The following is a 21,773-nucleotide window of genomic DNA, read 5'->3' as shown; positions in this document are numbered from 1 at the left end:
GGGGCTCGAACTCATGGACCGCAAGATCGTGACCTGAGTTGAAGTCGGACACTTAACCGACTGAGCCACCCAGGCGCCCCATTCCTTTTCTTTATTTGGACGTGCTTGTGTTTAGAACTACTGTTTACGTGGTTTAGGGCAGAAAGGGGAGATTTCTCTGGTCGCCTCTGAGATACTAGATCTGAATAATTCACAAATTATTTTTTCGCAGAATTTCAGACACGCTCTCTTCTGATGTGCTTCTGCGGTTTCCCTCAGTAGCTCCTGACCAGGCTGCAGGTGCAAACCTTGGCTCTGTAGGACTCCCGTGTTCTGGAAGGATGGTTTTACTGGCTACTTGACTATAGGTCAGACACGTCCTGGTGTATTCCTGGGAGGCCTGGGCGGTGCCAGACGTCCAGGACAGGGCACTGGCTGGTTGCTGCTTCCTGGGAGCACAGTCCAGCCGCCCCAGCTCCGTGCACAGGTCGTCCCCACCCCCACCCAGTTGCTCCCTGGCTGACAGCTCTGAGCCCCCCAGCTGCGGGGTGGTCTGGGAGGACAGAGAAGCTCAGAACACAGGCTATGTGCGTTATTGCAAAATAAATTTATTTGAAGATACACGGTCTTATAAAAGGTCAGAGGCAATTAGAGATCCCAGATTCAGCTTGTCTCATAAAAAGATACAACTTCAAGTAGCACAATTTTGCGTCTGCTTTTAATCCTGAACGTTCTTGAATCACGAAACAGCCAACTGTTTACACAACACGCTCAACATCTGACTCCAGCACGGGTGGACCCACAGCTTCTGGCTTGGGGGCCGCAGCGCCGCAGCCCTCTGGCTGGGGGGGCGCCTGGAGAGGGCCACTGTTGCCACCAGCTCGGACAGCACGGACAGGCTACGGCCTCCCAGCCCTTCCCTCCCCTCACAACCTCCAAAAGCATGAAAACAAACCAAAAGCAGCCTGCCACCAAGGCCTTCGCCCGGCTCCCAGGAGGAAACGGGATGGACTCCTCTGTGACGGTGTGCTGACGGGGCAGGGTGGGCCTTCCTGGTGACCTCTGGCGGGCTGGCCAGCTGAGGGGCCGTTCGGCCTCACCAGGGCCTCACCCGGCTGCACGGCAGCCAGGAAGGAGGAAGGAGGCTCACGGGTGTGGCGGCTCCTGCCCATGCTGGCGGGAGCTACGTGAGGATCCTGGCGATGGCTTGCAGGGAGGGAAAGTCGTTGTCCTGGGCGGCGTGCAGTGCCTGGTGGCTGCTGACGTCCCCATGCGCGAGCACCTGCTGGCAGGTGGGGCACACGCAGCAGTCCAGGCCCGCCGGCTGGGCGCTGGCCTGCCACGCGCTCTTCTTCTTCTTGGCCTTGGTGCCCGGAGGCCTCTCTCGGCCTCGGAAGTGCGTGTGCGCAGACAGCAGCTCCTGCTGCTTGGCCGTGTCGGGCAGGAGCACCAGCAGCTCGTTGAAGATCTTCTGGAAGTTCTCCCCGAGCAGGTCACGGCAGCTCTTGTAATACTGGGCCGCGGAGATCACGCCCTGCCATCCAGAGCCAGACCCAGTCATGTCCCGTGCGGGCCTGAGCCCCAGCAGTGGCTGCACCGGCCCCCCACACCCCTGCCTGACTCACCTGTCTGAACTCCCCCGATTGGCTCTTGAACTTGCTGAAGCGGGCCTCGTCACTCTGCAGGAAGTCCCTGATGGACTGGATGAGCTGCAGGTTCCTCTCCCGGAAGTTCTCGGGCACCAGGTAGGCCTGTGGTGCAGGTGTCAGCCTCGGTCTGGGGGCCGAGAGATGGGGAGGAGGTGGAGGCTTCAGCCTCTGGGGTGGCCCAAGGTGAGGGCCCTCCCCGGCTCCCGGGGGCACAAGGCTGCATGGCCCACCAACACTTACGCTTTTGTGGCGGTGGCAGTGCTGGGGACGCAGGCCGGGTGTGGGCTGGGCAGGAGACCGGAGAAGCCAGGCGGCGGCTTGCTGACAGGGGGCACCAGGCCGGGTGGGGGTGGGGGTGGAGCGCCCTTCAGGAGCACCACGGCGTTGAAGCCTGCAGGGGTGGCCCCGCCAGACCCAGAACGTGACCCTGGCTGGCTGGGCTCCAGGGGCCGCTGTGGCACCCCCCGCCGGCCAGCCCACCAGCTGCGCTCCCTCGGGCAACACTGGCCTCTTGCCCGAAGGTGACTTACTCCCTCCTCTGGAAAGGCCAAGGCCACTAGGCCTGCCCCAGTTTACAGGGAGGGTAAGCAGACTCCTCAGGGGGGTGCCGCCAAGCTTCTGGGGCGGCTGGCCCCTACCTCGCAGGCTTCCCGTCCCTGCTGGCTGGCCGGTGGCTGCTCCCCAACACAGCCCCTCAGGGTGTGCTCCCCCCTCCCCCCGGGCCCAGGGGCTCCAATCTGACCCAGATGCCCAGTGGCGGGCCTGAGCCAGGCGCACGTACCTGGGGGAGGGGGCATCCTGGGTGGGCAGGGGACTCCCAGTGCTGGGAAGTCTTCTTGGGCTGTGGGGCAGGGAAGGGGCCCCAGGGGCCGTGGGAGCCCAGGGGGCTCCTTGGGCGTGCTCCGAGCCGGGGCCGGCCCCTCCGTGTGTCCGTTGACAATGACGGCAACTGGCCCCTCGGCTCTGCCAGTGGGTGCGCCGGGGGTCCGCTCGGCCCCAGGGGGTCCATCTCTGTCAGGGGGCGGTGGGGGCGGCGAGGCGGCACCCGGCTTCTCTGAGCCCACCTTCTTTTTCTTGCCAACCTTGGTGAGGGTCTGGGTGGAGGCCAGTGCCAGCAGGGAGGAGACGGCCACCGTGGTGGGCACGCTCCGGAGCTCCTGGGCGGTGAGGCCGGCGCGGCCATCCTCCTCCTCCTCCTCTGAGGGGGGTGGCCCGCCCTTCTTGCTGCCCTTGCCCCCCTTCCCAGCCTTCCTGGGGGGCTGGCTGCTGCCGCCAGCAGCCTGGGCCCCTGTGGTGGGATGCGCGACTTTCTTGCCGCTACTGCTGTTCCAGGCAGAAATGAGGCTGGTGGGGGCGGAGCTGGGCTTCGAGGCGGAGGACACCAGGGCGGGGAAGTCGTCCTCCTGGAAGGTGCTCCTGCCTCTGGCAGGGACATGGTAGGCCAGAGCCAGCCCCGCGGGGCCCAGAGCTGCCGCGGCGGTGGACGAGGAGGAGGCGGAGGAGGAGGTGGAGGCGCAGAGGCTGGGGAAGTCTTCGTCCTTGAGCTTCGAGGTGGGGGGCGGGAGGGTGCTGAGCCCAGGAAGGGAAGAGTGGCGTCAGCGGCCTGCGGGGCCTCCCCTGCCCCGCACTCACCTTCCGCAGGAGCCCCCCCCTCTTACCCCGGTTCTGCGCAAGCTTACCTTGGAAGCATGGCCCCTGTGGTCGGGCCGGCTGCCGGGAGGGACTCCTGGCTTATGGGACCATTGGCTGAGGCTTCCTTGGGGCCTGTGAGACATAAAAGGACTCGAGGTCAGCGCTGAGCAACGTCCAGGGTGTGGGAACAGACCCCCTGGGTGAGCTCCCGGGGGCCCCTGCCAGTCCCAGGCACTGTGCGGGCCTGGAGCCTGCCTCTCACCTCCCAGGTGGCTCCCATGCCAGGGCAGAGCCAACTCACCTGGACCTTCACCCTGAGTCCGGGGCGGGCGCCGGGCACCTCGGAGCTCCTCGAGACCCCGCACCCCTGCCTCCTCCTTCTTGGGCCTGCCGCCCTCCTCCCGGTCCTCACTCCTGCGTGTCTCCTGCTGCTGCTGCTGCTGCTGCTGCTGTTGCTGCTGTTGCTGCTGCTGCTGCTGCTGTGCGGCCACTGAGGCCCGGATGGCAGCTGCCACTTCCCGGTCCTCTTCTTCCCTGGGAGGGGGAGGCCTTCAGGCTGGGCAAGGCCCAGGACTACAGCGGTGCGCAGAGCGAGGTGCTGGGAAGGGGCCCCCCACCCCCGATGCATCCGGCCAGCGGGCACAGGCCCACCCTCACTGGCCAGGAGAGGGCGCCGCGGATACGGCACGACTCAGGTGCCACCCTCAGGCTGGGGCTCCCCGGGCAGCCAGGGAGCCCGGTGCTCCGGGCTCCACAGATGCCTCCGTCCTGCCCGACACTGGGGGTGGCACCCGGCCTGAGCGTGTGTTTCCATCAGCAGCGTTTCATAGCTCAACTGCACGGAGCCCCCAAGTGACACAGGCCCCCGTCACTCACCCCGACCTGTGTTACTGGGGTCTCTGGCTACAGCTAGAGAAAAGAGCAGGGCACGTCTGCTTGCTCAGGACACTCAGCAGGCCCACTGCCAGGTACAGGACGCCAGACACCGGAAGGCCAAAGTCTCCCAACCCCTCTGCCTGGTCCCAGCCCAGTTGTCGGCCGCTGCCACCGCCGCGGGGCCGGCGCCAGGAGAACGTCAGCGGCACGCAAATCCTCCCACCTCTTGTACCTCCAGCTTCCTCGGCGGCTCTGCTGGGCTCCACGACCACTGGCCCGGCCCGCACGGCCTTGGCGGTTGTACCTGTCCACCTCCTCGTAGTCCTCGCCCCCGACGACCCCTGCGGCCGGCACACAAGCCTGTCAGGGGCCCGGGCCGGACCGAGGCAGGTGCTCCAGGAGCCCCGAGGATGGGCTCAGACACCTCCAGGGTCTATGTCAGCCCCAGGCGCTCCTCACTCCACCCCACTGCCCCACCCCCGCCCCTGGGGGGTGGGGGGGTGCAGATAGGAGACACCAGGAGCCGACTGCTGCAAAGCGCTCCCTGTGGTCACAATGCGCTCAGACGCTCAGGGCTCAGGGCTCGTTGAGAGGCGAGGAGGTGCGTGTCTCCCGTCCACTGGCACACGAGGGGTCAGGTCGGGACCTGGGTCTGAGGTCTGCAGGCCCCCGGGGAGCGCCCGGCGGGAGCCGGAGGGAGCCCCGCTCCTCAGAGGGAAGGCTGTGCTCACCCTCGTTCCGGCGAGAGTGCCGTGGCGTGTAGCTGAACTGCAGGTCGATCTGGCGATTCTGGCGGGCCTCGGCACGGCTGCGGCTGTGGCAGGCCGTCCTGTGGGCCTTGAGGTCAATCTCGGTGCGGAAGGCATGGGTGAACTGCTCGGTGCTGCAGCGACCCTCCTCACACAGGAAGTGCTTCTCCCGGAAGTGTTCGCGCAGGTAGGCGTAGTCGCTGGCGGGGGGCCGGGGTGTCAGCCGGAGCCCGTGGGCCCCGCCACCCCGGCCAGCGGCCCTGCCCAGCCTGCTCGGGTGCCCGGGGCCCGCGCCCACCTGTAGTAGTCTTGGGCCCCGTCCGAGTCACAGAAGTGGCAGAAGTAGTGGTCTCGCCGCAGGTGTTTCAGCAGCTCGTCGTTGTCCAGGTAGCGCTCGTCACAGAACTTGCAGAGCGGGTGCCCGCGGTGGGACGTGTCATCGGGGTCCCCCTGCATGCGGTGCCGCGCCAGGTCCTTGCGCGAGTACCATTTGCGCTCGTACGTGAAGATCTGCAGGGAAGAGGGTGCTGGGCGCCGGGGGGGGGGGGGCCTTCCCACAGCCCCGCAACACAGGGGACCCGGTGGCGCTGGTGCCAGCTCTGGGCCCCCAGACGCCAGCAGCCCCTCCCCGCCCCGGCTGCGCGACGCAGGACAGCTGGGGGGACGCGCACGGCAGTGGGGGGGGGGGGGGCCGGGGCCCGCGAGCCAGGAGAGCGGGGCGGGGCGCACCTTGAGGTGCCTGAGGCACAGCTTGCAGCAGAAGAGCTCATGCTGTCTCCGCATGTGCTGCTCCAGGTCTCCGAAGAGGCCGAACGGCGGCAGCTCGGGGCACTGTGGGCACTCGTGCTGAAGCAGCTGCCTAGAGACACATCGGGCCCCCCCGGGCCGTGCGGGCACTCAGTGGCACCGGCCGGAGGGAGCCCTGGCGCCTACTCACAGCCTCTGCGTGCGTCCTGGGAGGAGCCAGGACGACGGGCACCCGGCAGGCCCACCAGCGCAGGGGCCCCGGGGTTGAGCCCGGCGGCGGGATGGCCGACCTCTGCGTAGGGCGGGCACGGTGACTACCACACTGGGAGCCAGCCCCTCACCCGCCCCGCAACAGCCGCGCCCTTCATGGGGTTTCCTGCCAGGGGCTAAGATCCCAATTCACGAGGGCTTGCGTGCGCCTCACACGCCCCCAAAAGCCGGCACCGCGCTACAACCCAGCGCTTTCCCTAGACTCGCCCCGCCCATCCACCCCTGCTGGGCTGACGCCAGGAAAGCAGGGGGGCCCTGACACAAGCCCCTCCCCAGACCCAGGCTGGCTGCAGGCCCCTGGGACCCCGCTCACCTGTACAAGGCAAAAACTTTCCCGTCCGCGAAATAGATGTCATACTTCTTCTCGTGCTGCAACTGGTGGAGGGGGATTGTGGCAAAGGCGGGAAGCTTCTTCCCAAAGACCACCTGGAACCGAGAGTGAGGGGCCTGCTGAGAAGGGCTGTGGACACCCGCTGGAGGGCACTGTCCGGCTAAGAAGAAAGGGAGGCACTCAGCCCCTCGTGGGAGGCCCACGTCAGGCCCTGCGGGCAGCAGTCTCTGCTATCCTGGGCCACCCGGGGCCCCCTCTCCACACCTGCGGCGTGCCCACCTGGGGTTGCCCGGATGGAGACGCAATACCCGGCCTGGCCACCAGGGGGCGGCAGGCTCTCCCTCATCCACAGCCAAACCAGCTATGCAACAGACCGAGGTCATCCCAGGGGCGGTGACCCCAGGGGGCAGTGACAGGGACGAAGCAAGCCAGGGCTTAATCACATGGGTGTTGAGCACAGGCCAGATGCAGTCTAAGAAGCAGCTATGGAAATAATGTCACCAGGACGAGACAGGCAACCACGAGTCAAGGCCTAGTCATGCTCTGTCCACCCATGATGCCACAGAGGAGTCGGTCATGGCCCCTGACTGCTTCTTGGCCAGGTTCCTGCCTGCCATCCGGTTGTCAGGGGGGTCAGTGCCGAGCTGCGGGCACTCAGCAGGGGCAGGGTGCAGACACTCCTGCAGCCTCTTTCCCAGGGGTCTCGGGTACTCTGAGTACAGCGTGCTCAGCCCCTCCACACAGCCCAGCCCCAGGACCCTCCCGCAGGCCCAGGCCTCCCCTCCTAGACAACAAAGGCACTGTTCCCTCCAGGCTCCCTCCTCGCTGGCCCCCACTCCCCTCCCTTGGATCCAGACACACTGCTGGTCTCTCCATGCCCCTTTCCACTCCACCGTCCCCCCTCGCCTGGAGCTGGTCATTCGCCTCAGCTCAGAGTCCTCACCTTGGGCCATGTCAAGGTCATCCCTGTCATGTTTAGACTCAGCTAAGCTCAGCCAGGGAGGATACCTGGGATCAGAATGGCCATGAACTTGGAAAAGCACAGTACTGGGTGGGGAGAATGGGTGGTCACAATGTCCCCCAGCAGCAGGACGGTTAAAACGGGTTCCCTGGGGGTCCTGGGGCAGAAGCTGGGGACCTCAGTCCACACTTCTGGTGATACACTGTGGGTAGAAGAAGCCGACCCCCACACCCCCATAGGAGCCCAAGGGAAGCATCAGGGTCCAGCCACACCCATTGTGGGGGGTGGAGGAGGACGAGCTTGCCCCAACAGGCTTTTCTTCCCCTTGATGTCACGTCTGGCAAGGCTGGGCAGGGTGAACGTGACCACCCACCACTGCCCCTGCCACGCAATGAGTGGGTGCTCATTACAGCTGTGCTCCTGAGTCTCCCCCTCCCCCTGGTTTTCTCCCCAGGACCCCGGCCACTGCCCCTGCCACGCAATAAGTGGGTGCTCATTACAGCTGTGCTCCTGAGGCTCGCCCTCCCCCTGGTTTTCTCCCCAGGACCCCGGGTCTCACACTGGCCTCTTCTCAGGAGACCTGCCCCTCTGGGGCAAGCCCCCACCCAGCCCTGCTTTCCGAGCCCAGACCCTAGTCCCTACTGCCTCTTGCCAGGGGACCAGCGCCTGCACACGCAGGACCCTGAGCTGGTCAGGATGCTGCAGTCCGGCCACAGATCACAAGGCCTGTCGTGCAACTCAGGGTCCTAGCTCTGCTGAGGCAACACGGGCAGCAGACTTAGGAGCCCGGCATCTGCCCACAAGGCGGCTCAGCAGCAGCCCGTGAGGGAACCCCCAGCCAAAAGGCATCCAAGTCCAGCAGACTAAACAGAGGAACAACTTCCTTCCGCAGAGGACACCAGAGCCGGGTCGCACCGTCACCACTGCCTCCCCCAGCTCCAGCGCCTTCCTCTCAGAGGTCTGCCCTGATCCACCTTGGGAGTGTCTTGCTGCGGGCACCCTCGCTGTGGACAGAGGTAGGGTACAGTCCTCAAGATGGACTGCCAGGCTGTGCTGAGCACACGTGAGCCACGCCAGGAGAAGGGGACACTGGGCTGCCTCGGGAAGGGGTGGCAACCCCAGGAAGAGGTTGGGGAAAGGAAAGTGGCTGCGGCACACAGGCTCAAGGCTGGGTCTGTCTGAGAATGAGGGGGAGCAGGTTTGGAGCCAGGGGGTGCGAGTGGGGAAATGCTGGTGGCCCCTCCTAGACAGGCTGTGAGACGGGGCCCCCGGAGGCCTGCACCAGATGTCAGGAGAGTGAGGGGCAGGCAGGAAGATGGCAGTACGGCTTGGCGTGGCCAGTGTCCCTGCCCACAGCACAGGGTGAGCAAGTGGCAGGACCGAGTCGCCAAACAAGATCAGGGCACAGTGGCCCGACCCGGGACGCGGAGGAACCGCCAGGCATCCCACCAGCATGGCCCGAGACCCACCTACCCTAGTGATCACCCTGATGGGAGAGGATCATGGGTCTGAGGACAGAGGCACAGCCCCAGCCTGGACACGTGAGGATGGACCATCCCGGGAAGCCCTTGGGTAGGCCAGGCAGCAGGTGTTAGAGGGGGAAAGGGCACCCCTGGGTGGGCCCCAGGATACCAGGCCAATCCCTGAAGAGAGGGAGCAGGAGATGGGAGGAGAGCCCTGCTTGGACCCCCACGAGGTGGGTATGTGTTCCTGCCTGGGGCTTTGCTGCTCCCCACTCCCAGTATGCAGTGGGCGCTCCTTGAGCATGAGTGGAAGAAGGGATGGGTGGCGCTAGCATCGACCACTGGCGAGAGTGAGCCTGATGCTGAAGGTGGGCCCCATCTAGAAGCACAGGCCCCTGAGGAGCCCAGGTAGACCAGGCCAGTGGGGATGGGCCCCGACAACAGAAAAACAAGACCGGTCAGCAGGTCTGGCCTCCTGACCTGTCATCAGCAGGTCCCCTCCCACCTCCTGCCTGTGAAATGGAAGGGAGACTAGCTCAGACACATCCCACTTTGTATAGCAGCCCCATCAAACCTCTTGGACGTGCGAGGGGCATCAGGGCCAGGTGGAGCCCAAGACCTGAATCATCTCTCAGAAGAAAACGGCCTGTAGGAGAGATGTGACTGGGGAAGAAGGGTGGATGGGAAGCCTGACATTGGCCTTGCCGGTGCATCCTGGAAACCATCTGGGGTGGACAGAGACAGACCTGAGAGAGAACCTGGGAGCCTGGCCTCGCCTCTACCCTGAGCACCCGCTGGGCAATCTAGATCAGTCTGGCTCCTCGCCTGACCAGCAGCTGCAGGGCTGCTCTGCGTCTGCTCTTTGCAACGCCTGCCCCAGGGGCAGACACAGGGAAGTGCCCGGTCCAGGGGTAGGCCTGTTCTACACAGTCCCTTGGCTCACTTTCCTCCCAAGTTTTTACAAAGACTTAGTCCTGTAAGGAAGGACAGAGCAGAGGCAGGGTTCAGGGGCTGGGGGTTGCTGTGGGATTCCCTGGCGGGCATGGCACATTCAGAGGACAGTGCAGGACTCAGCAAGGGAACACAAAGGACCAGGGTGGGGCTGCAAGTTCAAGAGTGGGAGGGAAGCAAGATGAACAGAGAGGATCGTCATCTCACACACTTCCCGGGACACTCTCCTGCTGCCCAGTAATTCAGGGCAGGCCCGAGAGGAAGGCCAGAATCAGCCAAAGGCACCCAGTGCCAAAGCACGCCCCAGCAGGAGCCTGCTGACAGCTGATGTCAACACCCCCTTGCCACAGAGCACTGGAAGGGTGTGGGACCCACAAGGAGTGAGAGAGGCCAGATGCCGGCTAGAGTAGCCACACATAGGTGCCTGCTCGCTTCCTGAGCGAGACCTGCACCCCCGTCCTTCCTGGAAGGAAACTACAGGTGCACTGGGAAACCTGGCCATCCAAGAGTTACGTCATGCCATGCAAGCATTCAAGAGTGGCAATGCTGGGAGGCGCTCACTAAGCCACAGGCCCAAGGCTTTCCTGACCACCCCTCCACCCTAGATCTCTCCCAGGGCTATCTCTGTTCACCCCATGATAGACTGGCAGCATCTCCAAGCGTCTCCTAATGGAGCACAGAGTAAGTGCCCATGGAGAGCTCGGGAATTATAGCATCAGACATAATTTCTACTTAAACAAAACAACCAAAGGAACTACTCCTCAACAATGTCACTTCTGCGTCACTTCTAGGAAGAAGAAAGTCAGATTCCCTGGCAGATGTCACCAGCCCAAGCTTTCCATGAACAAACCACGGAATTTCACAATGCTGGAAGCAAACAGATCTCAAAGCAAATCCAGGGAGCTCCAGCTAGGTGCTCCCAGCCAGCATCTGGCATTATTGGGAGGGTGGGGGGAATCTCCATGGTGTCCTCTGACACCCTCCATGGCTTCCAAGTCTGGAAAGAGTCATAAACATCCCCACCTCCACTGTGGAGCTGAGCCCCTCCCCCCACCCTGAATTGGCAAGGAGGAGAAAAACTTCAGAACACTTTTATCCCGATCCACCAAGAGTCCTAAGGAAACCTCGATGGTCCTGCCTTCCCCTGCGGTGGGCAGACCAAGGGCCACCGCCCCTCCATACATGAAGGCGCCGGTCTATGGAGGGAGGACTTTGCTGGGGTTAACCTGAGGGACCCAAACACACGTCTGGGCTGGAAATACCCACTTTGACCCTCTGCTTCCAGGACAGACTGCCTCTGGAGGTGCTCCCTTGCCCAGTCCCCTCCACCCCATGTCCTCCGCCTCCAGTGGAGACCCCTGAGGAATAAACTCTCCAGAGCAAGCAGGTTAGGTAGTTCTTGCTCTGATCATGCCTCTTCCTGTGGCCCGGCAGGAATCCCTGGGGCGCAGGACGAACCGTCCCCCCCAGGGACCGCTCCCTCTTCGACCCAGCTGAGGCCACCCCCTGCCTGCCGGCCCCACGGCCGGGAGCCAGCCCCGGGTGGCCCCGTCAGGCTTGTCTTTCGGAAGCCGGCGCCGCCAGGCCCGCGGCCGGACACCAGGAAGGCAAAGTCCCTTTCCGGCCGCGCCCCGCGCCCGCCCCGGCGCCCCGAACGCGCGGCCCGGCCGGCTCGGCGCACCTGGCGCAGCTCCTCGCGGCACACGGCGCAGTAGCGCTGCTCGCACAACACCCGCATCTTGGTGGAGCAGCGGTAGCACACCGGGTGGTCGCAGCGGCCCAGCGCCGTGGCCTCCAGGTCTCCGCAGCACAGCACGCAGCTCCCGCCGCCCCGCTCGGGCGTCACCGCCGCCGCCGCCTCCAGGGCCGCGCGCCGCCCCTCGGCGCCCGCCACCGCCGCCGCCATGGTCCGGGCTGCGGGCCCCTCCGGCCGGCGCGGCGCGGCGCGGCGCGGCCTGGCTCCCGGCGGGCCCGCCCCTTCCGGGACGACGTCAGCGCCCCGCCCAGCAACGGGCCCGCCCGGCGGAAGCGCGCGCCGCGACTTCCGCCCCAGCGAGGCGCGACGGCCAGAGCCGGGCTGCGCAAGGGCTCCGTGGCCAGAGCTCTTCGCGCGGGGACACGCAGCGCCGCCGGACGGGTGCGAGTGTCCGAGCGACCCCGGATGACGCTCAGTGTAAGTGTGCCCCTGCTGTGGATGGGCCGTACTCGCGTGCAAGCGCTCTCCCGTGTCGCTGCGAAATGCAGAGTTAACGCGACGGCCCGTAGTTTATAAGCTAGGCTCTCGTCTCGGGAGCCCAGCATTTCTCTCCAGCCCTCACCGCTTGTGTTTGGAACACACACGGGCCTGCTCGCCAGGCACCGCCACCACCTCCCTAAGTAAGAGTTTCCTGCAAATCCTTATTGGAAAAGACATCCATCTCCGAGCCAGGGACTGTCTCCCCCAATCCTTATGGAAAAATCAGGCAGGGAACACGTGCTCTTCACTGGGCACACCCTGCTGAGCTTGGGCGGGGGGGGGGGGGGGGACCTTGTCGCGGAGAAGCATCAGCTCAGGTTTGTTGAATACCGGGGCTTCCTCCCTGCCCTTGGAGGCCAGGCACACTCCAGACCTCCCTTACGTCATCGAAGGAGGCGAGTCAAATCTGAAACCTTGTATAAAAAAGGCAGTGTGTTGTAGGGAAAGAGTCTGGACTTTATTTTTAATTATTCTCTTCTTTTTTTTTTTTAATTTTTAAATGTTTATTTTTGACAGAGGCAGAGAGAGAGAGACAGAGTGCCAGCGGGGGAGGGGCAGAGAGAGAGGGAGACACGGAATCCGAAGCAGGCTCCAGTCTCTGAGCTGCCAGCACAGAGCACGACATGGGGCTCAAACTCACGAACTGTGAGATCATGACCTGAGATGAGGTACGTCAGTCGCTTAACCAACTGAGGCACCCAGGCGCCCCCCACCTTTTTTTATGTAGGCTTCATGTCCAACGTGGGGCTTGAACTCACAGCCCTGAGATTGAGAGCCACCCAGATGACCCTCTTTTTATTTATTTATTTTTTAAGTAGGTGCCATACATAGCTTGGGGCTGGAACTCACTACCCCGAGATCAAGAGTCATGTGCTCCACTGACTGAACCAGCCAGGCACCCCAAGCCTGGACTTTAGAATCAGACAGAAATGGGCTGGAAACCCCCCTTCAGCCACTTACTTGCTGGCAAACTTGACTGGCTCACCAAACCCTTGGCTTCCTCAGTTGTAAAACGGGGATCATCACACCAAAGAAATCTGGTGGGCTGGCCACATGCAGTTGCCATCCGACTCTCATGAAAGCCCACTAAATGACAGTAAAGGAATAAAACACTTTCAATCCACAAGTGCAAAGAGAACAGGAAGGGAGGAAACAGCTAGTGAAACACATAAACAAATTTTAGGACAGGAAGATGATGGAGTGACTTAATTTACAAAACATTCTTAACACATTTGGGGGGAACCCTGATAAGTTTCACTGTGGGCGAGCTGAGGCGGGGGACTAAATACTGCAGTGTCTGCAAGTCAGTGCATGAACCTGGGGACCTGGGCCCTCCTACCCTGCCCTGATGACTGTATCCAATCCCTTCCGCCCCACCAGTGCTCTCAATAAGAGACTTTCCAGTGGAGAAACTGACCAGCCCCAGAGAAAAGCTTCACTGACCACAGCATTACAGAAGGAAAAGCCATTCCTACAGTGAAGCCCATCACTCAGCAAGCCATGCCCCCACACAAAGGGCATCCAGGTCTCATGCATACATGGGGACAGACAGGCAGCCAGATCTCTAGACTTAGAAGGAAAACCTGCAGTGTGAAAGATAGGCCAGAATAAGCCAACCCAGAGAGCAAAAGGAAGGTTTTAGAAAGAGCTGTATTTGGGGTGCCTGGTTGGTAGAGCATAGGACTCTTGATCTCGGGATCGTGGGTTTCAGTCCCATGTTGGGTGTGGAGACTTCGTTCATTCATAAATAAATAAACAAACATACATCATACACACACACATACACACATACATACATACATACATACGCGTGGGTGGCTTAGGTCATGATCTCATGGTTTGTGTGTTTGAGCCCTGGCATCAGGCTCTGCACTGACAAAGCCTACTTGGGATTCTCTGTCTCCCTCTCCTTGTGTCCTTTCCCTGATCTCTCTCTCTTTCAAAATAAATAAGTAAACATTTAAAAAAAAAAAAGCTCTATTTGATATTTCCAGAAAAGATACCGCTTCCATGAAATGAGAAGAAGATGCCTTGAACGATAACAAGCACCAAACAAATCAGAACAAGAAAGAGCTACTAGAAATTAAAAACATAAGTAAAAATTCAAGAGCAAAATGGGAAGATACAGTTAAAGAAATCTCCTGGCAAACAGAACAAAAAAACAGATGGAAAATAAAGAGGATGGAAATCTTTTTTTTTTTGATAACAGTAGCTGTGACTTCTTTTTTCCTTTTTTTTTTTTTTTAACGTTTATTTATTTTTGAGACAGAGAGAGACAGAGCATGAACGGGGGAGGGTCAGAGAGAGAGGGAGACACAGAATCTGAAACAGGCTCCGGGCTCTGAGCCGTCAGCACAGAGCCCGACGCGGGGCTCGAACTCAAAGACTGTGAGATCATGACCCGAGCCGAAGTCGGACGCTCAACCGACTGAGCCACCCAGGTGCCCCAAGAGGATGGAAATCTTACTCTAGAAGGTACGATATGTAATTAATAGGAACTTCGGAGAGAACACAGAAAACGGAGAGGGGCAAATTATGAAAGACTAAGGTAACACAGGCCACGGCTCAGGGACACAAGTCTCCATACTGAAAGGGCCCAGGCAAGGAAGAAAGGCCGCCCGCGAGTGACATCATCAGGCACAGCAGAGGCAAACAGGAGGACTGCAGACAAAGTGAAGATCCCCCCCACCCCCACCCCAGAGCTTGAAGGAGGGGGAGGTGAGGAGGGAGAAGACCCTGGAAGGATGGAGAATCAGACTTTACTCCTGGAACACAGGAAGCTGGAAATTCTGTCAAATTTTTGAGGGACTGGGATATCCATGCACACCTTCTATGCCCAGAAAAATCTTTCCACTAGGCATAAAGCCACTGCCATAAAAGGGACAACGTATTTAGCACACATGAAGCTACCAGAGGGTTCACATCTCCAAATAGTTAGGGACTATCCGTTGGAAAATGACCTGGCATCCAGAACACGGGTTTCAAGCCAGATGAGAGTGACAGCAAAGTGTGGGATGGTGCCTGTGCGGAGACTCCTGAGTAGGTGTGAGAGGAGAGGGGTATGCAGTCTGGAGCAGGAGGCTGCCACCTCCCCCACGGAGGCCTCCAGAAAACACAGTACTCTTCAGGTGCCCTCACGTGCTTGAGAATCCGGAAAAGTTACTACAAAGAGCTCGACCTATCTCTCAGAGCCTTTGGGGGAAAACAGCAAAATAAGCATATAGAGAAACAAGCAGAGAAAAAAAAGTAACAAGCATTCGGCAAGAAAGGAAACCTAACCATAGCACATTACTTGGCTTAGCAGCGAAACGATTTACACGGCCATAATAATGTGCACGCTGACTGGTGAGTTAGCCAAAAGTTGTGATAAAATCCTAGTAGAAGGATGGAGGGATGAAAAGTGGGCTTATCGGGGTGTAAGAGGGCCGAAGCTTCATCTGAATTTGTAGGAAGGCTTTTGGTGCTGCCTACGACAGATACTTTGGAAAGCAGCAGTTTATAATCTAAGGGTCTGTGGTTCCCAACTGGGGGCAGTTTTGCCCCCAACGAGGCATTTGTGGTGGTCACAGCAGAGTGGGGACGTTACTGGCATCTCCTGGTTCATTAGTTTCCTGTTGCCACTGTTAAAAATCACCACAAATTTAGCAGCTTAAAACAACACATTCCTTGTCTCACAGTTAAGGAATTCAGAAGTTCTAAATGAGTCTCAACTGGGATAAAACCAAGGTGCAGGTGGGGTCCTCGCCTTCTGATGAGAATCCGTTTCCTCGTTTTTCCAGCCTTCGAGGCGCCCCCCCCCCCCCGTGTCTGCAAATTGCGTCATGCCAGCCTCTTGGCGTCGTCCCCACCCCTTCCCTGACCCCTCACTAAAGGACTTCCACACTAAAGGACCCATGTGACGACGCTAGGCCCACGTGGATGATTCAGGACCATCTGCTTATATTCAGGTCAACTGATGAGCCTGCCTAATTTCTAATTTCGTCTGCAAGTTCAGTCCTCTGTCCCCTTATCCAGTAAGAGTGCACGGGTTCCAGGATATGTGGGATGCAGACGGCTTGGGGAGAGGCTGTTACTCTGCCTGTACAGATGAGTAAAGGCCAGGGATGCTGTTACACGTCCGACAGTGCCCAGGGCAGCCCCCACAGATGCGGGCAGTGCCAAGGGTGAGGAGCCCCGATGTGGCCATCAGTTTTGCTGGGGGCTTCTGGTTGGGAGGGGGCGAAGGGAGCTTCCTGGGGAGCTGAAGTCTTTGCTCTCTTGATCTGGGCTGTGGGCACACAGATGTATGCATCCCTAACAAATGCAGTTGTTAGATGTGCACACTGAAAGTATGTTATGCCTCCTCGAAAAGACCACTGGGGGGCCTGGATGGCTCCCTTGATCAAGCGTCTGACTCCCATTTCTGCTCTGCTCGGGATCCCTGAGTCGTGGGATTGAGCCCCACGTTGGGCTCCGTGCTGAGCTAGGAGCCTGCTGGGGATTCTCTCTCCCCTGCTCGTGTTCTCTTTCTCTCGAGACAAAAAAAAAAAAAACAAACCCACTGATTTTTAGAATAGCAGTTGAGTTTACGATTTTTAAATAGGGGGTAAAACTAGAAGAAGCAGCTGGGGGACTTGTGAGCACTTGCCATCTGCAGAGCAGGACTGGGATGTGAACGGCAGGCGGGGCGGTGAGGACGCCTTTAATGTTTCTCTCCTGGTAGCATTAATTTATAATGTAAATTACCTTACTAGAAATTAGTAATTAAAAATAATAAGACAGGGGCACCTGGGTGGCTCAGTTGGTTAAGCGTCTGAGTTCAGCTCAGGTCATGATCTCATGCTTCAAGGTTTTCAGCCCCGCGTCGAGCTCGGTGCGGACAGCTCGGAGCCTGGAGGCTGCTTTGGATTCTGTGTCTCCCTCTCGCTGTCCCTCCCCAGTTAACACTCTCTGTCTCTCTCTGAAAATAAATAAATACAACATGAAAAATAAGACGAAACAGAAATTTGCTCCATCACCGCATCCTTAGGCTGGAAGTCCCTGTCGGGGCCGGGCTCTGTGCCCAGTGTTGAGGCTGAGTGTCAGGAAGATGTCCTGGCCCAGGAGGGCTTGGTGCCCGTGCGGGAAAGGTGGTGCGGAAACAGGCCAAAGCCACGTTCCCTTGGTTCCCAGGAGGCTGTTGGGTGGATGAAGGGAGAGGCAAGCCCCACAGAGGAGAGTCAGTTCTCATGGCCATGGACCTGTCACCTCCTCCCCTCCTCCCACGGTGGAGCTTTGGCTCCAGGCCCTTAGTGGGAGAGGGGCAGAGGCCTTTGTCACTGGGTCCCTGGGTTCAGGGGTGGGCAGGGCACAGAGCCCCCACCCCCGTACCCTAAATTGGGAGTCCCCAGGACTACTGTGTGCTTCGCTCCCCCCACCTGGCCCTGGGCTCCCTCCCCCCAGGCCTTCTGCACACCTGCACCTGATAGGAGCCCCGCTTCCTCTCTGCCTGGCCTTCGTCCCTTGTTCCCACCATGACATTTTCCTTCTCGGCTTCACAGCTATAAAAAAGCAGGACAAGCGGCTCGGGTTTTAACTTCAGATAGCGAACATCATCGTGCAGAGTACTTTCCTCTCTTTAGCCGTCGTGCTTTGGGGATTTGTCTGCGCTGGTACTTGTAGCTGGACTTCAGTGTTCTAACCGCCACGGAGACTCCATTGCCGCCTAGCCACAGGTGATCCTATGCTGACGCCTCCCTTCGATCCCTGGGGGCTCCAGGAGCCCCCCAAGTACCCTTAAAAGGGAGGATGTGCAGCGTCAGAGGACCCTGGCAGCCCGCGTCGTGCCGCGGTGCCCGCCCACCGCACACTCCAGGCGGCTCTCCAGGCCCCTTATGGTGCCCCGGGGGAGGCTGCTTTCCATGAGGCTCCCTGGTCCCGTGGTCCTCCAGGTGCGCCCACGGCTCCCTCTGCGCCCGCCACCCCAGCAGCGCCTGCCCCGTCACCCCTCCATCAGAGTGTTTTACCAACAGTTTAGGAGGCAGGTCAGCCTCTGGGACGGTAGCAGCCACAACCATTTTTTTATTTTTATTTTTTAAATTAAAAAAATTTTTAATGTTTATTTTTGAGAGAGAGAAAGAGACAGAGCACAAGTCGGGGAGGGGTACAGAGAGAGGGAGACACAGAATCCGAAGCAGGCTCCAGGCTCCGAGCTGTCACACAGAGCCCGACGCGGGGCTTGAACTCATGAACCGTGAGATCATGGCCTGAACTGTAGTCACTCAACTGACTGAGCCACCTAGGCGCCCCTTAAATTTTTAAATGTTTTTATTTATTTTTGATAGAGACAGAACGTGAGCAGGGGAGGGGCAGAGAAGGGGAGACACAGAATCGGAAGCAGGACCCAGGCTCCGAGCTGTCAGCACAAAGCCCGATGTGGGGCCCAAACTCATGAACCCCGAGACCGTGACCTGAGCCGAAGTCAGATACTTAGCTGACCGAGCCACCCAGGCTCCCCTGCACAACCATTTTTTTAGCAGCTACTGTGTGCTAGGCATGGCCCCAACACCCACGCCTGAGTTCATGCTCACAGCGAGCTGATGAGGGGCCATTATCATTCCCAGTTTGCAAATGAAGCAGACAGGAGAGACTGGGACACACACCCTTCTCCCACACCGCCCACCACCAAGCACGGCACACATCCCCCCCCTGTTCTGCAGAGCCCTGTGGGGAGGGCTGCTGCTGCTTCTGACTGCCCCCCCCCCCCAGAGCTTGCCAGAACCGTGTCGGGCCCCTCCTCCCTTCGGCAGGTGCCATCCTCTGCCCCCACAGCCCCACGATGGTCCCTTGACACGGAGACCTGGGAGGAAGGACTGGCCCAGGCTCTGTTCCCTTCAACTCCCAGAATCACCCCTTCCCTTTTGCTAAAGACACAGGCAGAGGGTGAGGGACAGTTTCCGTCAAGAACTTCAGCTCAGACCCCCAACCTGGGGATCTAGGTTGGAGCCCACTCGCCCCACTGTTACCCAGCAGGTGTGATCCAAACAAGTCCATTTTCCTGGTGCCTTAACATTCCTCACTGGCAAATGGGGTCAATAATTGACCCTCCTCAGCGCGCCTGGCTGGGTTAAGTCACTGGAGCACGTGACTCTTGATCTCAGTGTTGTGAGTTCGAGCCCCACATTGGGTGTAAAGAGTACTTTAAAAAGTAAAACCTTGGGGCGCCTAGGTGACTCGGTTAAGCGTCTGTCTCCTGATCCCAGCTCAGGTGATCTCAGGGTCTTGAGTTCAAGTCCCGCCTTGGGCTTTAGGTGCATAGCTCACATAAACAAACTTAAAAAAAATAATCATCCTACCTTCATGGCATTGTTAGGAGATAAAAATAAGACGTTTCAGGATCCTTGGTGTCTGGAATCTAGAAGGTGTTAGGTGAATGTTGTGGTTGCTGGGGGTGCGGTGAAGTCGGATTCTTTTGAGGGCTGCATCCTTCCTGGGCTGGGTTTCTGGCAAGAACGGGTCGGGCTCTGCCCTCTGGAAGGGGTTGTTAAACCCCTGTCGCCAGGAAGGAATACTCGGGGACTATTCACACGAGGGCCATGTAGACGGGATCCTGAGTGATGGCGAGGAAGGGAAGGATGTTGCAGGCACAGAAGTGCAGAGGTGGGCAGAATCACTGGCTGCTGGGTACAGCAGAAAGATGATGGAGACTGGCCAGAGAAAATGGTCTTGGGTGGGGGGAATCAGGACCGGAAAGCAGGCTAGAGGGCCACAGGGCCTCATCCTGCCCAAGCCAGGGCTGCCGGATGAGAGGGGCTTCCTCTTGATTCTGGAAGCCCTAGGGAACCACTAACCACCTCAGGGAGGGCTCCATGTGGCCAAACTCGTGGTTGCAAGCATCCAGCTGCAGCTGGGAAATGGGTTGGTGGGCAGAGGCGAGGGTGGGAAAGGAGAGGAAGGGGTAGGCGACAGACTGAAGAGCTATGTAGGTGAGGACAAGAGAGCCCTCCGGGAAGTAGATCCACAGGGGGTTCTTGAATGGTGCAGAGGGCTCTTCCAGCCTCCGTCTTTCCTCTTCAGTGTACAGCCTGCAAGAGCTGTGGTTAAGGGGGCACCCATTCTCCTTGGGGGGAGGAGGAAGCAGAGCAGCCCCCTGGGGGAGGGGACGACAAGGGCGCTCCCAGCCGATCGTCAAGATGAGCTCTGGCTGAAGGCCCACCGCCACTCAGAGAAGGTGCTCTGGTAACCCACCCACGTTCTTGCCACGGCAGCCCGGGCCTCTCTTCTCCCTCCTTTGGGAGCCCAGCGGGTACCGCCGGGACGAGCAGGGGCGGGGCCCGCGAGCGGTTATAGTCGGATCCACGGCGCTCCGGCTCCCCGACGCCGCCGCAGTCCCGCAGGGCGCCGAGACCCGGTTGCGTTAGTTCCTGGCCTGCCCCGCCGGGCGGCCGTGCACGTGAGCATCCTGGCGCGGGGCATGGGGGTGCGGGGCCCTGCGGGCCGGCCGGTGCTCGCATTGTTGCTGCTGCTGCTGTCGCTGCCCGCTGGCGCCTGGTACAAGCACGTGGCGAGTCCCCGCTACCACACGGTGGGCCGCGCCGCGGGCTTGCTCATGGGGCTGCGCCGCTCGCCCTACATGCATCGCCGCGCGCTGCGCCTCGCTGCCGGACCCGTTGCCTCGGACACCCAGGGCCTGGGCGCGTCCCCGCAGGAGCCATCTGCCAGAGACACCCTCCGTCCGGCGCCCGTCCCCCGAGGTGCTCTTCTGCTGCCCTCTGGGGTTCGGGAACTGTTGGAGACTGGAAGGCACTCGCGCGCAGGGCTCCGGGTCAGTGCGCCTTGGAGCTGGCGCCGCCCCGAGCGCGCGCCGGAACTGGAGCCAGGGCTCCTCCGTGGAGCAGGCCAGGTACGTGGGGAGAAGGGGGCGAGGACGTCTGGGGAGATCTGAGCCCGGTGGGCCCACTCACATGCCCACGAGGCACCCCGCGACTCTCCTGTCTCCCACTCCTTAGGGAGAAAGGCTTCCCTGGAGTGTCGTACCCTTTCCAGCCTTGGGGACGTTTTGTGTGGGGGGTGGGTAGTGGAGGGTGCACAGCCCTGTCCTCGAGGTCCTGCTCTTCTTTCTAGAGCCTTTGGAGAGTCTCCTGTTCAGCCACGGTCTGCCCAGAGAACCGCGTTCGCCGGACCCCGCCTCTCCAGGGCTATCCTGAGCGCAGCCCCTGCTGGCAATGCCCTTTCTCCTGACCCAGGCAGAATAGATTAGTTCTCTAGGGCTCACAGCGACTGGTCAATAAATTTGCCTGCTTCATGTGTCCCCATGTGTGACCCCTTTCCTCTGTGATGTGTACTTGGCATCTAGCTCTAGGGCACAAACAGCTGCACCCACACCCTGGCAAATATCAGGAGCCTTCTCTCTGGCCAAGGGATGCCCGCTCCTAACCATCTCCAACTGTAAGTGCTTGGGGAACAGAAGGGGGGACAGAGGCAGAGACATTGCTGGGGCCTAGGTCCCCTTTTCCCTTCTCTGCCAGTACTGCCCCTCCTATTTGGGGGTGGGGTCATCAGACCAGGTCCCAGGGTCCCACAGGAGGGGAGAGGCCTCATGGGAGGTAGGCACGAGTCAGCCCCTGGGTCCTGCTGCCATCCACCGGAAGGAGAGTAGGCACTCATACCCTACCAGCTGAGAGGGAGAGCCCCCACCTCAGCCTCCCAAGAGCCCTGCAAGTGCCCCCCCTCACTGTGGCCCCTGGCCAGGTTCGGGAGCCCTGGCAGGCCACCCAGCCTTTCCCCCATCTCCCGGCTTCATTTCAGCCATGATCTCCTTTGTACCCCTTCTTCAGGCCACGCTCTCCTCCTAGGGAGGAAAGGCCCCTTGCCTCCCCAGAGACTCTTCCCCCTCTGGTCCTCTCCACATTTCCAGTTATTGGCTCCAAGCCCCGTGTAAATGTGCTCTGCCATCTTGAATAAGGACCTCC

At 60.3% G+C, this 21,773-nt stretch overlaps 2 protein-coding genes across 2 annotated transcripts; one reads left to right on the top strand and one right to left on the bottom strand.

Annotated features, from left to right (window-relative positions):
* Positions 1 to 567: 567 nt before the first annotated feature.
* Positions 568 to 11,514, bottom strand: ZNF598 (zinc finger protein 598, E3 ubiquitin ligase). The gene is made up of 12 exons (XM_042972006.1): positions 11,290 to 11,514; positions 6,216 to 6,328; positions 5,615 to 5,744; positions 5,184 to 5,395; positions 4,868 to 5,085; positions 4,360 to 4,477; positions 3,562 to 3,794; positions 3,308 to 3,392; positions 2,410 to 3,197; positions 1,869 to 2,019; positions 1,605 to 1,755; positions 568 to 1,513 (listed from the first exon to the last, which is right to left on the bottom strand). Exons 1-12 carry the CDS (start codon positions 11,512 to 11,514, stop codon positions 1,163 to 1,165), a joined length of 2,775 nt encoding a protein of 924 aa, XP_042827940.1. The 3' UTR covers positions 568 to 1,162.
* Positions 11,515 to 11,655: 141 nt separating this feature from the next.
* NPW (neuropeptide W) lies at positions 11,656 to 21,112 on the top strand. The gene is made up of 3 exons (XM_042971902.1): positions 11,656 to 11,781; positions 20,070 to 20,704; positions 20,926 to 21,112. The coding sequence occupies exons 2-3, from the start codon at positions 20,276 to 20,278 to the stop codon at positions 21,040 to 21,042; spliced, it is 546 nt and encodes a 181-aa protein (XP_042827836.1). The 5' UTR covers positions 11,656 to 11,781; positions 20,070 to 20,275; the 3' UTR covers positions 21,043 to 21,112.
* Positions 21,113 to 21,773: the final 661 nt, after the last annotated feature.

Source organism: Panthera tigris, chromosome E3, assembly GCF_018350195.1.
Source record: "Panthera tigris isolate Pti1 chromosome E3, P.tigris_Pti1_mat1.1, whole genome shotgun sequence".
NCBI lineage: Eukaryota > Metazoa > Chordata > Mammalia > Carnivora > Felidae > Panthera > Panthera tigris.
This window is presented reverse-complemented; position numbering and strand designations above follow the sequence as displayed.

Coding starts and splice junctions, on each gene's coding strand:
- NPW (XM_042971902.1), top strand. CDS start 20,276: ATGGGGGTGCGGGGCCCTGCGGGCCGGCCGGTGCTCGCATTGTTGCTG. Junction 20,705..20,925: donor TCCTCCGTGGAGCAGGCCAG/GTACGTGGGGAG, acceptor TCTTCTTTCTAG/AGCCTTTGGAGAGTCTCCTG.
- ZNF598 (XM_042972006.1), bottom strand. CDS start 11,514: ATGGCGGCGGCGGTGGCGGGCGCCGAGGGGCGGCGCGCGGCCCTGGAG. Junction 5,396..5,614: donor TGTGCCTCAGGCACCTCAAG/GTGCGCCCCGCC, acceptor TCTTCCCTGCAG/ATCTTCACGTACGAGCGCAA. Junction 3,198..3,307: donor ACAGGGGCCATGCTTCCAAG/GTAAGCTTGCGC, acceptor TCCTGGGCTCAG/CACCCTCCCGCCCCCCACCT.